Source organism: Trichechus manatus, unplaced genomic scaffold (assembly GCF_000243295.1).
Source record: "Trichechus manatus latirostris isolate Lorelei unplaced genomic scaffold, TriManLat1.0 scaffold00009, whole genome shotgun sequence".
NCBI lineage: Eukaryota > Metazoa > Chordata > Mammalia > Sirenia > Trichechidae > Trichechus > Trichechus manatus.
This window is the reverse complement of record NW_004443945.1, coordinates 5066044-5084373: the sequence shown is the minus strand read 5'-3', so window position 1 is coordinate 5084373 and position 18330 is coordinate 5066044. Positions and strand designations below refer to the sequence as shown.

Below are 18330 nucleotides of genomic sequence, written 5' to 3'. Positions count from 1 at the left end.
GTCACATAACAATGTATGTATAAATTTTTGTATGGGAGACTAACTTGAAATGTAAACTTCATTTAAACTACAACAATAAAAAAAGAAAAAAAAAAAAAAAAAGAAATGTGCCTTTCAGAACCCATCCTGGACTTCCTGAATTTGTACTTAACCAGATTTCCAAGGTGACACCTATGCAAAAGTTTGAGAAGTGCCATTTTAGAGGAAGAGTTCTGTAGGGCTGGTGGGAGGACACCCCACTAACAAGCAACCCTTGCTGGCTGGACGTGGAGTGACCATAGGCTGTGGTTGGGAGACCAGGTAGATGCTGCACCTCATAGCCAGCTGGGAAAAGTGAGAGACCATGAGCTCCATTTGGTAATGTTGAGTTTGAGGTGACTGGAGATGTTCAGGAAGGCAGCTGCTCCTCTGAACCTGAAGCTCAGGCAGAGGTCAGGCCCAGAGACATGGATTTGGAAGCCAGCAGCAGAGAGGGGAACGTGGAAGCTGGGAGAGTGAATGAGATCGCCTGGGGGGAATGTAGAGTGAGAAGAAGAGGGCCTAGGATGGAAGCCTGGGAAATGCCAACCTGTTAGGGACTCAGCAAAGATTTCAGCAGTCAGTGGCCTAGGAGTTGTCACAGCTGAGCCAGGGGATTGTCAACAGGCTCACACGGCCTAGAGACCATGGGACAGTGTCCATAGTTTCCACAATTAGGCCATCAGAAAATGTTATATTAAGACAATCAAAAGTGGAGATAGTGGAAAGAAAAATTAATGGCTTTTTTAATATAACTTTGGAGTGGTTATTAAAAGTACAGTGTGTCAGCAGGAATGACAGTGTTCCTCACGGCAGAAAGAGAAGCAAAGTTGACTGGGGACGCCACTGAGCTTGACTTCTGTGTACAACTGTGGAAAAAGTAGGCAAGACAAACAGCTGACTGCTGCTTTGATCCCATAAATGGAAATTCAGGGAAGCTGATTGGATTATAAACATTATGGCTAAGAACGAAGAGTACTAAATTGTGTCTTAAATATTTTTTGTTTCTATTGTTTTCCTCAAGACGTTACTGCATATTGCCATTTTGGAATAGTTTAGTATTTTATAAAAAGGCATTAGGAAATCGATTGTAATGACAGTTGAACAACTTGGAGAATTTACTAAAAATCATTGAATTATATGCTTAAAACAGGTAAACTTTATGGTATGTAAATTATACTTTAATGAACTTGTTTTAAAAAGACATTGAAAAACCCACTGCCGTCAAGTCAGTTCTGACTCATAAAGACTGATAAGACAATCCACAGAATGGGAGGAAATATTTTCAAATCACATATCTGATAAGGAACTAGTATGCAGAGTATATAAAGAACTCTTACAACTAATAATAAAAAGACAACCTAATTTTAAAAATGGGCAAAGGATTTGAATAGACATTTCTCTAAAGAAGGTATACAAATGTCCAATAAATAGATGAAAAGATGTTCAACGTCGTTAGTTATCAGGGAAATGCAAATCAAAACCACAATGAGATGCCACTTCATACCTACTAGGATGGCTATAATCAAAAAGTCAGATAGTAACAAGGGTGGACTAAGGCTCTGAAGAAATTGGAACCCTTCTTAAAAGCTTGCAAGTGGCCATCTAAGATGCATCAATTGGTCCCAACCACCTGTAGTAAAGGAGAATGAAGAACATCAAAGACTCAAGGAAAGTATTAGCCCAAGAGACAGAAAGGGCCACATAAACTAGAGATTTCATCAGTCTGAGACCAGAAGAACTACATGGTGCCCGGTTACCACCAGTGACCACCCTGACAGGGAACATAACAGTCCCGGATGGAGCAGGAGAAAGGTGGGGTGCAAAACTCAAATTCTAGTAAGAAGACCAGACTTAATGGTCTGACTGAAACTGGAGGAACCCCAGAAAGCACAGCCCCTGGATTCTCCATCAGCCCAGAACTAAAACAATTTTCGAGGCCAACTCTTCAGACGGATTGGACTGGACTGTGGGACATAAAATGATACTCTTGAAGAGTGTGCTTCTTAGCTCAAGTAGATACATGAGACTAAATGGGCAGCTTCTGTCCGGAGGTGAGATGAGAAGGCAGAGAGGGTTAGGAGCTGGTTGAATGGACTTTGGAAATTAGGGGTGGAAAGGAGGAGTGTGCTGTCACAGTATAGGGAGAGCAATTAGGGTCACATAACAATGTATGTGTAAATTTTTGTATAACAGACTAACTGGAAATGTAAACTTTCACTTAAACTACAATAATAAACAAACAAAAAAGAAATTTGAACCCTCATACATTGCTGGTGGGAATGTTAAATGGTGCAGCCTCTTTGGAAAATGTCTGGCAGTTCCTCAATAAGTTAAACCTAGCGTTATCTTTCTACCCAGCAATTCCATTGTTAGGTGTATGTCCAAGAGAAGTAAAAACATATGTCCACACAAAAACTTATACACAAATGTTTATAGTAGCATTATTCACAATAACTGAAAGGTAAAAATAACCCAAATTTCCATCAACTGATGAATGGGTAAACAAAATGTGGTCTATCCATACAATGGATTATTATTCAGCCACAAAAAGAAATGAAGTATTGATACATGCTACAACATGGATGTATCTTGAAAGCATTATGCTAAATGAAAGAAGCCAGTCACAAAAGATCACATATTATATGATTCCATCTATACGAAATGTACAAAAGAAGCAAATCTATAGAGCTGTGGGTGGGGGTAGGGAGATAACAGCTAAGGAGTGCAGGATTTCTTTTTGAGGTGATAAAAATGTTCTAAAATTGGCTGTAGTGATGGTTACACATATCTGTTAATATACTAAAAATGCTAAATTGCACACTTTATTATTTTTTGTTTCTTTTTTCTTTTTTTTTTTATTGTTGTAGTCTAAATGAAGTTTACATTTCGAGTTAGTCTCCCATACAAAATTTTTTACATACATTGTTATGTGACCCTAATTGCTCACCCCATTCTGCAACAGCACACTCCTCCTTTCCGTCCCTGATTCCCCATGTCCAATCAACCAGCTCCTAACCCTCTCTCCCTTCCCATCTCACCTCTGGACAGAAGCTGCCCGTTTGGTCTCTTGTATCTACTTGAACTAAGAGGCACGCTCCTCACGAGTATCACTTTATGTCCCACAGTCCAGTCCAATCCCTGTCTGAAGAGTTGGCCTCGGAAATTATTTTAGTTCTGGGCTGATAGAGAATACAGAGGCCGTGCTTTCTGGCGTACCTCCAGTCTCAGTCAGACCATTAAGTCTGGTCTTCCTACTAGAATTTGAGTTCTGCACCCCACCTTTCTGCTGGTCCATTAGAGACTCTCTGTTGTGTTCCCTGTCAGGGCGGTTATTGGTGGTAGCCAGGCACCATCTAGTTCTTCTGGTCTCAGGCTGATGAAATCTGTGGTTTATGTGGCCCTTTCCGTCTCTTGGGCTAATACTTTCCTTGTGTCTTTGGTGTTCTTCATTCTCCTTTACTCCAAGTGGTTGGGACCAATTGATGCATCTTAGATGGCCGCTTGCAAGCTTGTAAGACCCCAGATGCCACTCACCAAAGTAAGATGGAGGACATTTTCTTAATAAGCTTTGTTATGCCAATTGACCTAGATGTCCCCTGAAAGCATGGTCTCCAGACCCCTACCCCTGCTACTCTGTCCCTCAAAGTGTTTGATTGTATTCAGGAAACTTCTTAGCTTTGGTTTTAAATTGCACACTTTAAATGAGTGAATTATATGGCATGTGAATTATATCTCAATAAAGCTGTTACAAAAAAAAAATAAGACAGTGGCAGTTCTGTGCCAGGAAGAAAGCAAGGACTTTGGAATTCAACAGACTATGTTAATCCATGTCTTTCAAGAAGCAGACACCAAGATGGATTACATGTGCATGTATTTTATTAAAGGAAATATCTGTGTGAGATAAAATAGAGAGATGAGAAAGGCTGGGAGAGCCGTGATGCAAGCCTAACCCTGAGTAAAGGAGAGAGGGAGGGAAGGTTGGGCGGAACCATCCTAGACTGCAGTGGAGTCTATGGAAAGTTTGACAAGCCAAAATTGGACATCAGAGGAGTTTAGCATCAACCAGGAATGGGTCTGCCCTAGTATCCCCGCTGCATTTTGTCATTGAATGGGAGGAGCCTATGGGGAACATGCTGAACGTGCATATGAGGGAATGGATTACAGAGGGTGACTGAAACCCTTGATCTGTTGCTCTCACTGTAGTTGGATGTCAGACTGAGTTTCAAATCCCAGTTTGACAATTTACTAATCATGTGACCTTGCACAAGATAACCTCTCTGAGTCTCAGTTTCTTTATCTGAAAAAATGGGGATAATAGTAGTACCTACTTTACAGGGTTGCTGTAAGGATAAGATAATGCATATAAACTGCCTAGCACAGAAAATGCAAGCAGAAAGTGCTCAGTGGAGCCCTGGTGGCACAGTGGTTAAAGCCCTGGGCTGCTAATCAAAAGGTCAGCTGTTCGAACCTCCCAGCTGCTCTGCAGGAGAAAGATGTGGCAATCTGCTTCTATAAAGAATTACAGCCTTGGAAACCCTATGAGGCAGTTCTACTCTGTCCTATAGGGTCACTACCAGTCGGAACTGACTTGACGGCAGTGGGTTTAAGTGGTCAGTAAGTAGTTGCTGTTAGCTGCCATCATCTTGGCCCTGACTCATGGCGACCATATACACAACGGAACAAAATGCTGCCCAGTCCTGTGCCATCCTCCATGATCCATTGCAGTTTGGACAATATTTTGTTGTGACCCATAGGGTTTTCACTGGCTTATTTTTGGAAGTAGATCACCAGACCTTTCTTCCTAGTTCATCTTAGTCTGGAAGCTCTGCTGAAACTTGTTTGGCATCATAGCTACACACAAGCCGCCACTGACAGACAAATGGTGGCTGTGCATGACGTGCATTGGCATGGGAGGCGAGAATTCTACCATTGAACCACCAATGCCTCACCAATAAGTAGTAGCTACTACTAATATAAATGAACCCTGATGGCACAGTGGTTAAAGCACTTGGCTGCTAACTGAAAGGTTGGCGATTTGAACCCACCAGCCATTCTGCAGGAGAAAGATATGGCAGTCTGCTTCTGTAAAGATTTACAGCCTTGGAAACCCTATGGGGCGATTCTACTCTGTCCTACAGGGTTGCTATGAGTCAGAATCGACTTGATGGCAGTGGGGTTTACTACTAATATTATTGTATTTACCACTACTAATACTATTGTATGGAGTCCTGGTGGCGCAGTAGTTAAGAACTTGGCTGCTAACCAAAAGGTCAGCAGTTCAAATCCACCAGTCACTCCTTGGAAACCCTATGAGGCAGTGCTACTGTGTCCTATGAGCGGGAATCAACTCGACAGCAACAAGTTATGGGTTAATATTATTGTTATGATCATTTCTTTCTAGATTTTATGTATCTCCATTAAAACAGTGGACATCACATTCTACATGTGACAAGTATTCCGTTTGTTTTACTTAATATCATATTGTAAGTCTTTTTCCAAGTTATTATGTGCACTCCATAAATACTTCAAAGGCTGCATTATATTCTATAGACTGTTCATATCCTAGTTTACTTAGCAATTCTCCTAATCATTAGTTTTTTTTTTCCTTTTTGTATTTTTAGCTATCATAAAAATCCTTGTGATAGACATTTTTATGTAGAAAAAGTTTTTCTCCCTGTTTTTGAGATTATTTCCTTAGTGTTCCAGAAGACGATTACTGAATTAAAGAGTGTAAAAACTGTTAAAGTTCCTGATGCATGTTACCACCTCTGCTCTCCAGAAAGGCGTGGCCAGTTTACACTCCAACCAGCAACATCTGAGAGTGTTCACTTCACTTACCCAGCCTTGGGTATAATTTTTATATCTTTAAATATTTGCTAACTAGAAAGGCAGCATGACATTTTATCTCTGTTACTCATAAGAATGAACAGTTTTCCAAATGTGCATGTACAGTTAATATTATGTTGTTGTTGTTAGGTGCTGTCTAATTGGTTTTGATTCATAGTGACCCCATGTGACAGAGTAGAACGGCCCCATATATTTTCTAGGCTATAATCCGTATGGGAGCAGATTACCAAATCTTTCTCCTGTGGAGCTGATGGGTGGGTTCAAACCGCCAGCCTTTCAGTTAGCAGCCAAGTGCTTAAACATTGCGCCATCAGGGCTCCCTACAGTTAACAGTATACACAAAAGCAATTCTTTTGTGAATTGTCCTTGCACATTAATCTACTGAAGTCTTAATTTTTTTCAATTAATTTATATAATTCGTTTAATAATAATTGCTTGGGACTCCTCCCATTATTTTTCCTTTTGGGTTATTTTTATATACGGGAGTCTTTTGTTAGTCAAATCTATTGATGTTTCTTTTGTAATGTTTTTTGCCTTTTTTAAATGTAGACAGCCCAGCCTCCGGTAGAACACAGACCTCACTTTGCAGATAGTTCAAAGTGAAGCCACAAATGAGCTGCTCAAATGACGTTTAAAAATTGTGAATGAGTAGAGCTCGGTGTAATGACCACCTACTGCAATGACCTTCTCAGAAGCTGATTTCTGTTTCTCATTTTGTATTCTAGGACCCAGGATATTCCCTATTAACTGTCTAGGGGGGATCCCTCTTGTGCAAAGGTGCTGCCCAGGGCTTCCGGAACTAAATGGAGGAGGAAGCTGGGGAGAAACCTGGGCTGGACTGGTCTGCTGCTCCCAAGGACTTCCAATTTTATCACATGGATCTGTATGACTCTGAAGATAGAGTGCAGCTCTTCCCAGAAGAACACACTAGAATGAGAAGAGAAGTAGTTCAAGCTGAAATGACCAAGGAGCCAAGAGCAGCAGCAAAAGGTAGGGCTCAAAGAGATCTTCAAGAGGAAGTGGATGAACTTGCCCATTTATACAGACTTGAAGATGATCACGAATTAGGAGATGAGTTTGTTGGTGAAAACACCCTTAGGACAGGGGTTTCAGACTACCCTCCTTATGTGATGAAGAGCAGAGAGTCAGCCAGGGAACAGAGAGACTGGCGATTTGGTGGAGAGGCAGCCGAGGCTGAGGACCTGAGCTTTGGAGGGTGGGGCTCGAGAGGCCAGTGCCAGGACTTGCGGGAAGCCTACAGGTACACACGTGGCCGGTCCAGCGAGGAGTATGAATGCTATGTCATCCCAGAGGAGGAGGATGAGGAAGAAGCTCCCGACATCTTTTGTGTCACTTGCAAAACTCCAATAAGAGCTTGTGAGAAGGTTTTGGATGAACACAAGGAACATGAGGTGACTCCACTCGATAAAGCACTGGAAAACGCCAAGGTAAATAGGCCTCCTTAGTTCTTTCTCTTGATAATACATTTGTATCTCAAGTATACTGTCAGGGGATAAATCTAATATACCTTCTAAAAAAGAGAGAAAAGACATCAGATTAAAACCTTCTTGTGATCCTCTGTTTGATAGGATGAAATTCACAAAAACATGTTCAAATTGGAAAAGCAGATTATTGAGATGGAAAATTTTGCAAGTCATTTGGAGGAGGTTTTCATCACTGTGGAGGTAAGAGTATGCTTAATTACCCTGTCATATGCGTGTTCCTTCCGTTAATGGCTGAGTCGGCAGCTATTTCTGCTATCGGTTGTTGTTGTTCTTGTTCTTAGGTGCCGTCAAGTCGATCTTTGATTCATGGTGACCCCATGTGACAGAGAAAAACTGCCCCATAGGGCTTTCTTGGCTGTAATTTTTATGGAAGCAGATCGCCAGGTCTTTCTTCCTGGAGCCACTGGGTGGTTTTGAACTGCCAACCTTTCAGTCACCAGTCAAGTGCTTAACCATTGCACCACCAGGGCTCCTTTGTTATGGGTTAGAGAATCTATTTTCTTAGAACATGAGGTATCACAGGTGAGGAGCCTTTCCTGACTGCCCCGCTACCCACACCCCTTCTTCTGGCCTCCCATACTACCTTGGGTATATACCTCACAGAACAAATGACCTGTTAATATTCCCTACTGAACTGCAAACTCTCAGAAGTTGGAGGCTGGGTCTTCTTTGTCTTTATATCCCTAGTCCTACTATAAGATATGTTTCAGGATAGGCATTTTATATATTTGTTGAATGAATAATACAGAAATTTTCTAGTCACAACCCTTCTCCTTCATTAGCTTCTCTTTCCCCTCATGCCCCTTATACCTGAATCACCAATTGTACATGGCTTAGACCCCTAGTCTAACAAAGATGATTTAAAGATGGCATCATCAAGCCCCTTATTTGAACTCAGGCAGTAAAGAGATTAACAGCTTTCTTTTATCTCATATTTTTGTGCTAATGTCTCATTCACTGAGAGAACTCCTTGGGTGCTATTTGATGCTACTGGCTGTGTAGCTGGAGACATTGGGGTTCCATGTTGTTTCCCTGTTCTCAGGGTTGTTAATTCTAAGCTGTTGGAGGTATCTGCAATACTGATGACATGAAGTTATGTGTGGACTGTCAAAAACTTTTCCATTGTTTTAATAGGCACTTCTACCTGTTAATGCCACTCAAACGCAAACATATTTTTAGCTGAGTATGGATTAAAAAAAAATAAGTTTATGTGTTGTCTTTGCCTATTTAGGAATTTCCAGACTTTCCCTGAGAGATCAATAAGAATTTTAGGAATCTAGGGTCAGAATTCCCATCCTTTGAAGGCCCCTCTCCATCTTGACCCTAGCATGGGGAAGAATGTGGGCTCTTGAGTCAAAGGGCAAAATTTCAAACCCTAACTACTGAATAGAAGCTGCTGCTCTGTAACTTCTGCCCACTGGTCATTACTTGGGTCCCTAGAACTACACAGAACAAGAAGAGTCCCTTTTTCATGGACCAGCTTGGATAAGGCATTGCAAGACACCATCCTGTCTTTGATGTTACTTATTTTTCATAAAATTAATACATCTTTGTGCCTGTCACCAAACATGTCTCAGTTCCCTGGTGTGCCTTAGTATGTATGTCACATACCATTGTGATGCTAGAACTCTATCCAGCCTTCCAGATGAGATAGAGCAGGGCTGAGAGCCACAGGACTCCCCTTTCTACTCCCTTCCTGTGATGCTCTACTTCTATTAATGTAGCCTCAGATTGTATCAACAGAAGCACCTCACATAGAGTAACTAAGTCCCAGGATCCTTTTCCAGGAAGCTAGACCTTCGTTACCCCCCAATATTAAAAAGGAGGAGAGCTATTACACTGTGGAAGGACCAGAGAAGACACAGGCCCTGTCCGCTCCAAAGACAAAACTTACACTCTGCTCTGTCAAATCGCAGATCAGAGCAAAGTCTCTTCACCCTCAGGAAGGACTCCAAGGTCATCCTTTCATTTTCAACACTGGGAGTTCATCTATTGCTTTTCTTTCTTTTCCACCATTCTATCAAGTCTTATGCATATAACAAGTGCCCAGTAAATACTCCCTGAATAATTGATACAACCCCTTCTTTGGAAATGCCCTTGTCATCTGATGAGGATGATATCAATCAGAACCTGCAGAGCTTTCCTGGGCTTCCAGGCTGAGAAATAGGGACCAGGAGTCAGGATACTGTAATTATATTTCTCACCCACTGTGCCCCAGGATTAAGTATTGTCACAATCCATCCTCTGCCTTCTTGTATTTTCTCATCTATTAGGTAGACACACCTGGTAATGCACCTTATTCCCTTTTGCCTTCACCTCTCCCCTAGTTGATGGGGATCTGTGTGATCCTGGTGTTTGTATGATCCAAGCATCAGGGAGTGGAGGTGAGTAACATGAGATGCTGAGACCTCAGGAGGAAAAGGTAGGACAAACATCTCTGGTTTAAGGTCCAAGTTTCCAGTAGCAGGCTGACTTTTCACTGATAATCTCCCTGGTCTGTTGTCATGTTGATGGAAGTTGGTTAACCTAGGAGAGGATTGCCAAATGCTTCCAGGAGAGAAAGCAGTGCTTCTTGTTAAGATTATCCCCAGAGTCCTAGGCTGAAGACTCCTGTGTCCTAGCTCCCCCAGTGTCTACCCCAGCATCCTAGAAAGAGATGACGAGACAAGGCTGAGGGGCTAAAATAGTCCTGGATAGAAGCATTTTCTAACTACTCTGGCTGACACGTCACGTGCACAGAAGTGATGACTGAGGTCAACTGTCTTGCAGGAGAATTTTGGGAGACAAGAACAAAACTTTGAGTCACATTACAATGAGATCTTGGAAATACTTGCTCAAAAATATGAAGAAAAAATACAAGCTCTAGGGGAGAAAAAGAAAGAGAAGCTGGAAGCCTTGTATGGACAGCTGGTCAGATGTGGAGAAAATCTTGAAACCTGTAAAGAACTGATGGAAACAATAGAGGAGATGTGTCATGAGGAGAAGGTCGATTTCATAAAGGTCAGTAATGAAATGCAAAGAAAAGAAATGAAATAATGAACTGGAATGACAGTTAGGGTTGGGGTAGGCTAAGTTGTCCTCTTCCCATTTGATTCCTTTGGATGTTCATGATGGTGAGGTTGTCACCCTCTTTCTCTGCGTAGCTCCACCATGCATGGCAGAGAAGGGTCACAAGCTGCTGACTCATTCCCCCCACCATTGCTGAGGTAACAGCAGAGTCTTTGCCCTTCTGTCCTGGTTACCCATAGATCTGTCCCCTCATCCTAGAGCTGAGCAAAGACAGTGCCCTGAGAGTTTTCTGGCCACCTCAGATGGCCCCTTATAGCTCTGGGGAGAAAGTTGTCCAGGCTAAAAAGACACATCAGATTTCCCAGATACAAGTGTGATGTTGTTGTTAGCTGCCATCAAGTCGGTCCCCATCACGGCAATCCCATACACAACAGGATCGGACCATTGTGATCCATAGAGTTTTTACTGGCTGATTTTCAGACATAGACCGCCAGACCTTTCTTCCCAGTCTGTTTTAGTCTTGAAGCTCCGCTTAATCCCGTTTAGCATGATAGCAACACACAAGCCTCCACTGACAGATGGGTGGTGGCCGCACTTGAGGTGCGTTGGCCAGGAATCGAATCCCAGGCTCAGCACGGAGGGTGAGAGTTCTACCACCGAACAACCACTGTCCTCGACTTACAAATGTACCGGTTTTAAGTCTTACCTTATAAACTCAGAAATGAAAAAAATGCATCATTTTTCTTGAAATCAGATTAAACTGACCCCAAACCCTCATGCAGCTGGCTGTGGGAGTTTCAGTCTCAGTCAGAACGGGGTCTCCTTTCTTCCTAAGTTCCCACAGGAATACGGGGCAGATGTGTCAGGACATGGTGGAGAGACCCTCAACCTCAATATTTCTGTGGCTGTCAATTGTGGCCTCTCATTCCCCACACCCAAAGTCACTCCTGAAAGTCCAGCAGCCTCTCCTTCCTGCCATGCTTGGACTAAAGAGGGAAAGAAATTTGTCACCATTAGAGCCGTACATGCCTTTTGAACCACAGTTCCACTGTAGATCAAAGACATAATCGAGAACAAGGAAAAAGTAATATGCATAAAGGTGTTCTTCTCACCATTATTTATGATGGTGAGAAATGGGAAACAACCAAAATATCCAACAAGAAAGGAACAGTTAAGTAAACTGTGGAGTTTCTACTCGCTGAACTGTTATGTAATCTTTCGTGTTGATGGTCCAGAAGACCATTTGTAATGTGGAAAGTGCTTACAGAATTTGATGGGAAAAAGCAGTGGATATAAATTATGTGACTGCAAGTGTGTACAATCACACAGAATATGGAAGAAAATGCACAGGTGGTGAGGTATGGCTGATTATTTCTGGCTGATTTTTTTCTTTTCCCTAATTTCCAAGTTTTAAAAATATGCTTATATTACTATGTGGTTTGAGAAAGAAATTTATTTCCAAGGACGATTTAACGTGTTCTCCTTTTCTCTTCCTTTTTAGAATGCAGTGATTATGGCTGACAGGTAATACTTTTGTTCTGATATGTATTTTATTTTCCACCTCTGAATATCCAACTTTGCTATCTGATTTCCAGCCATAAAGGTTAGCAGTTTGAATCCACCAGCTGCTGCTTGGAAACCCTATGGGGCAGTTCTGTAGGGGCACTACGAGTCAGAATCCACTCAGTGGCAACAGATTTGGTTTCAACGGGCTTATATGATCACAGTTTCAGCTTTTGTGTCTGACCCTAAGAATAAAATAGCACTGGCTTTGGAATGGAGGCTTCTTAGAGGGCGTGGGGTCATGAGGATCCTCTAGTCTTGAATGTCAGAACCTTAGGGCTGGAAGGGAGCATTTGGTGAGGCCCAGCCAGCAAGCCTGAGGTCAGATCTCCTCCACAAGTCCCTTGTTTCACCGAGGAGGGAACCGAATCTGGAGAGGCTGTGACTGCCCAGACTGTTGGGGCTAGAGAAAGCACCCGTTTTTAGAGTCGGTCAGACAGCAGTTCAAATCCTGCTACCCCTGTGACATTGGACAAGTCAACTCAATCCAGAAGCACCTTCCTTATCTACAAACAGGGATAGTTTTGTAATAAGTAAATAAGACAATGTTTGCAAAGCAACATGAACACAGAAGTTCAGAGGTACAAGGGTTAAGTGATGGGGTTTGGCAAAAGACAGACTTGCTTTCAAATTCTGCCTCTGCCACTTGCAAACCCTCTGACTGCTGGGAAGCAGGTCCAAGGAGACCCAGAGCCCCACTCCCCAGTCAGCAATTTGAGGGCACTTGGAGAGAGTCTGAGCCCTAGCATATGTCCTCTGAATAGCTTGGGGCCTAGGGTGGCACGGAGGTGGGATTTTCCATGGTCAGCAACTAAAGGATCTTGCAGAGGGTGTGGATCTGGATTTCATGGGCAGGAACCCCTCAAACACACCCCTGTCCCTGCTCTTCCCCCTCAAAGGCCCAAACCAACACCACTCACCCCCACTGATGACCTTCTAGGTCAGTCACCAAAGCAGATGGCAGAAGGCAGCAAACATGTTAAAATAAAGAAATGAAAGTTCAGCAAAGATACCCTCTTTCTTTATTCCTAGTAACCCAGCACTATAGACATACTCTAAGGAGAATGCCCATCTTCTTGTGAATGTGTCTTTTTATACCAACAGACTTGGGAAATTTCTGAAAACAAAAACAGACGTGGAACTTTCTGCCCACCCTGACTTTGAAGACCAGACCTTGGACTTCTCAGATGTGGAGCAGCTGATGGATTCCATTAACACCATCCCAGGTGCATATCTTACCTACGTACATCCAGATCAAACCAATTGCCTTCCAGCTGACTCCAATTCATGGAAACCCCATGTGTGTTGGAGTAGAACTGTGCTCCATGAAGTTTTCAATGGCTAATTTTTTCAGCGGCGCCTATGGGTAGACTTGAACTTCCAATCTTTCAGTTAGTAGTTAAGCATTAACTGTTTGCACCACCCAGGGACTCCACCATGAAGTACGTACTTCATGGCAATTTCCGATTTCCCTGAGCTCTAAGTAAAACACTTTGATGGCTAAAGAAATCACAAAGATTTAGAAACAAGTATTTTTTCCCCTGTAATTGCATGTTTTTATTTTTATGGCTTGTAAGGGTTAGAACAGAGGCCATCTCCCAGAGGTAAGTACCCACTTTCACTGTTCAGGGGGCCAGTATCTGGCCCCAGACACCCTTAAAATATGTTCCATTCACAGCCCTCTCAGCTTTATAAGCGCTTGTCTTCCTGCTGAATTTATACAAGCAAGTGGCCGAATTTTTTTCCTTAAAAGCAATATTTATGTTCCTCCTGAAGAGAGGCAGGCTGACGTGTGAGAGTTCCAAAATTGAGGTGCCTGGCTCGTGTCAGAATGATAGGCCCAGGAATGAGCCCCAACTCCATTTTAGCTTTTGCTTATTTCCCCTGCAACCATCAAACCCTTAGTCAGACTTAAGTATATAACAAAGGAAACGTTTTTCTCTGTGGTTAAACTAAAGATATGGGAAGATGTTCCTAAGGGAGGGTCTTGACACAACACCCTTATCAGGAACCCCCTTGGCAGCCCTCAGGAAATGTTTTAAGATAATTACCTTGTTGCCACCCTGTAAAACCCCTCCTTAATCATGTATTTAAACTAACAAATTCAAATTGCCCACATTCGGTGTTTCCAACCAATCACTGTAAAGCCCCTCACAACCCCACTTCAAGTTGTCCCTCCTCTTGGTTACCTAATCTTGCAACTTCCAGTCAGAATGTTGTATTTTACCTCATAAATATTCCTCTGTGACTCCACCATTACAGAGCATTTGGTCTCACTTTGTGAGATCAGATGTGTCCTGATTCAACTGTTTTGAACCTTCAGTAAATCTCTTTTAACAGAGTATGAGTTCTTACTCATTGACACTGATCACATGCTTTTTGGCTGCCTAGGAGGCTGTTTAGTATATAGAGCTGGGTGAGAATCCCAGTTCTGCCACTTTCTAGCTCTGTGATTTTGGACAACTTACCTAACTTCTCTGAGCCTTGGTTTCCTCACCTGTAAAATGGACATTATAATGCCCGTGGGGATATGGTGAGAATTAAATGAAGTAATAACACATCACATGGTAGTAGGTAACTCTTTAAAATATTACTAATATTAGAATAATACTAGAATTCAGACTTCTTTGATTTCTCACTTTCCCTTCCTCACCAATACCCAACAATGTGATTGTAAACAATGTTGTATGTATCATTTCAGTTTTTTCCTTTGCCTATATTTTTAAAATAAAAATGGGATCATGCTGGTTTGTAATCTGCTTAATGGAATCATGCTGTTTTGAAATCCGCTTTTTTTCAGCAAACAATAATAATGAATATTTTCTCAAAAAGATAAATTCTTCCACAATATCATTTTAATGGCTATATAAATATTTAGTTATATGGAGGTACCTTAATTTGTTTACTTAGTCCTCAATTGTTGTTGAAACATCTATTTCTAGATTTTTTTCACCATTATACCCCATCCTTAATAATAAATCTTTGGGGCCACTCTTAGAATCATTGGGTCAAAGGAAGATTTTACTAAGCTGTGATCCCACCGAATGGTCCTTTTCCCCTCCTAGGGTGATTCTCTACCACTTGTCTGTCAGTTTGTCATTCTGTGGTGGCTTGTGTGTTGCTGTGATGCTGGAAGCTATGCTGCCGGTGTTTCAAATACCAGTAGGGTCACCCATGGTGGACAGGTTTCAGTGGAGCTTCCAGATTAAGACAGACTAGGAAGAAGGACCTGGAAGTCTACTTCTGTAAGAATTGGCCAGTGAAAACCTTATGAATAGCAGTGGAACATGGTCTGATATAGTGCCTGAAGATGAGCCCCTCAGGTTGGAAGGCACTCAAAATACGACTGGGGATGAGCTGCCTAATCAACGTAGAGCTGACCTTAATGATGTGGATGGAGTCAAGCTTTCAGGAACTTCATTTCCTGATGTGCCATAACTCAAAATGAGAAGAAACAGCTGCAAACATTGATTAATAATTGGAATGTACCAAGCATGAATCCAGGAAAATTAAAGTCAACAAAAACTAAATGGAATGCATAAAGATCAATATTCTAGGCATTAGTGAGCTGAAATGGACTGGTATTTGCCATTTTGAATCAGACAATCATATGGTCTACTATGCTAGGAATAACAAATCAAAGAGGAATGCCACCATATTCGTTGTCAAAAAGAACATTTCAAGATCTATCCTGAAGTGATAGGATAATATTCATACTCCTACAAGGAAGACCAGTTAATATGACTATTATTCAAACTTATACACGAACCACTAATGCCAAAGACGAAGAAATTGAAAGTTTTTATCAACTTCTGCAGTCTGAAATTCATCAAACATGCAATCAAGATGCATTGATAATTACTGGTGACTGGAATGCGAAAGTTGGAAACAAAGAAGAAGGATCAGTAGTTGGAAAATATGGCCTTGGTGATAGAAACAACGCTGGCAATCACATGATAGAATTTTGCAAGACCAACGATTTATTCATTGCAAATACCTTTTTTCAACAACAGAAATGGTGACTCTACCCATAGACCTGATCAGATGGAATACACAGGAATCAAATTAACTACATCTGTGGACAGAAACCATGGAATAGCTCAATATCCTCAGTCAGAACAAGGCCAGGGACCAACTACAGAACAGACAATCAACTGTTCATATGCAAGTTTAAGTTGAAGTTGAAGAAAATTAAAACAAGTCCATGGGAGCTAAAATATGACCTTGAGTATATCCCACCTGACTTTGGAGACCATCTCAAAATATAGAATTGACACATTGAACACTAATGACCAAGGAGCAGACGAGTTGTGGAATGATATCAAGGACATCATACATGAAGAAAGCAAAAGATCATTAAAAAGACAGGAAAGAAACAAAAGACCAAAATGGTTGTCAGAAGAGACTCTGAAACTTGCTCTTGAATGTAGAGTAGCTAAAGCAAATGGAAGAAATTATGAAGTAAAAGAGCTGAACAGAAGATTTCCAAGGGTGGCTAGGGAAGACAAAGTAAAGTATTATAATGAAATGTGCAAAGACCTGGAGTTAGAAAACCAAAAGTAAGGAGCGTGCTCGGCATTTCTCAAGCTGAAAGAACTGAAGAAAAAAATTCAAGCCTCAAGTTGCAATTTTGAAGGATTCTATGGGCAAAATATTGAATGACACAGGAGGCATCAAAAGAGGATGGAAGGAATGCACAGAGTCACTATACCAAAAAGAAATTGGTCGATGTTAACCACTTCAGGAGGTAGCATATAATCAAGAATGAATGGTATTGAAGGAAGAAGTCAAGCTGCACTGAAGGCGTTGGTGAAAAACAAGGCTCGAAGAAGTGACAGAATACCAGTTAAGGTGTTTCAACAAACAGATGTAGTGCTGGAGGTGCTCACTCGTCTATGCCAGGAAATTTGGAAGACAGCTACCTCCCAACCAACTAGAAGATAATCTGTATTTGTGCCCATTCCAAAGAAAGGTGATCTGACAGAATGTGGAAATTATCGATCAATATCATTAATATCATTCACAAGTAAAATTTTGCTGAAGATAATTCAAAAATGTATAGCAGTACATCAACAGGGAACTGCCAGAAAGTCAAGCGGGATTCAGAAGAGAACATGGAATGAAGGATATCATTGCTGATGTGAAATGGATCTTGGCTGAAAGCAGAGAATACCAGAAAGATGTTTATCTGTGTTTTATTGACTATTCAAAAGCCTTTGGCTGTGTGAACCATAACAAATTATGGATAACATTGCAAAGAATGCGAATTCCAGAACACTTAATTGTGCTCATGTGGAACCTATACACAGACCAAGAGGCAGTCACTGCAACAGAACAAGGGGATACTGTGTGATTTAAAATTAGGAAAGATGTGTGTCCAGGTTGTATCCTTTCACCATATTTATTCAATCTATATGCTGAGCAAATAATCCGAGAAGCTGGACTATATGAAGAAGAATGCAGCATCAGGATTGGAGGAAGACTGATTAACAAACTGCCATATGCAGATGATACAACCTTGCTTGCTGATAGCGAAGAGGACTTGAAGAACTTACTGACGAAGATCAAAGATGACAGCCTTCAGTATGGATTACACCTCAACATAAAGAAAAATCCTCATAACTGGACCAATAAGCAACATCATGATAAACAGAGAAAAGATTGATGTTGTCAAAGATTTCATTTTACTTGGATCTACAATCAACACCCGTGGAAGCAGCAGTCAAGAAATCAAATGACATATTGCATTGGGCAGATCTGCTGCAAAAGACCTCTTTAAAGTGTTGAAAAGCAAAGATGTCACTCGAGGACTAAGGTGCACCTGACCCAAGCCATTGTACTTTCAATCGCCTCATATGTATATGAAAGTTGGACAATGAATAAGGAAGACCAAAAAAGAATTGATGCCTTTGAATTATGGTGTTGGCAAAGACTATTGAATATACTATGGACTGCCAGAAGAATGAACAAGTCTGTCTTGGAAGAAGTACACCCAGAGTGCTGCTTGGAACTGAGGATGGTGAGAGTTCGTCTCGTATACTTTGGACGTATTATCAGGAGGGACCAGTCCTTAGAAAAGGACATCATGCTTGGTAAGGTAGAGGATCAGTGAAAAAGAGGAAGACCCTCAATGAGATGAACTGAAACAGTGGCTGCAACAATGGGCTCAAACATAGCAATGATTGTGAGGATGGTGCAGGACTGGACAATGTTCCATTCTGTTGTACATACATAGGGTTGCTATGAGTCGGAACTGACTTGGTGGCATGTAACAGTGACAACAGATAGTTCTGCTCAAATAATCAGACCTGGTCATTTGGAGACCTGGATTCGATTTCCAGGCAATACACCTCATGCATAGCCACCTGCCATCTGTCAGTGGAGG

General features: G+C 41.6%; 1 protein-coding gene across 1 annotated transcript in view; it reads left to right on the top strand.

The window, feature by feature from the left end:
• FSD2 (fibronectin type III and SPRY domain containing 2) overlaps nucleotides 1-18330 on the top strand; it is a 40395-nt gene that overhangs the window by 4707 nt on the left and 17358 nt on the right. Inside the window, exons 2-6 of the mRNA XM_023725972.1 lie at nucleotides 6594-7316; nucleotides 7458-7553; nucleotides 10143-10373; nucleotides 11884-11906; nucleotides 13050-13171. Coding sequence (XP_023581740.1) covers nucleotides 6672-7316; nucleotides 7458-7553; nucleotides 10143-10373; nucleotides 11884-11906; nucleotides 13050-13171 — 1117 coding nt within the window. The 5' untranslated portion in view covers nucleotides 6594-6671. The remainder of the gene's footprint in view (nucleotides 1-6593; nucleotides 7317-7457; nucleotides 7554-10142; nucleotides 10374-11883; nucleotides 11907-13049; nucleotides 13172-18330) is intronic.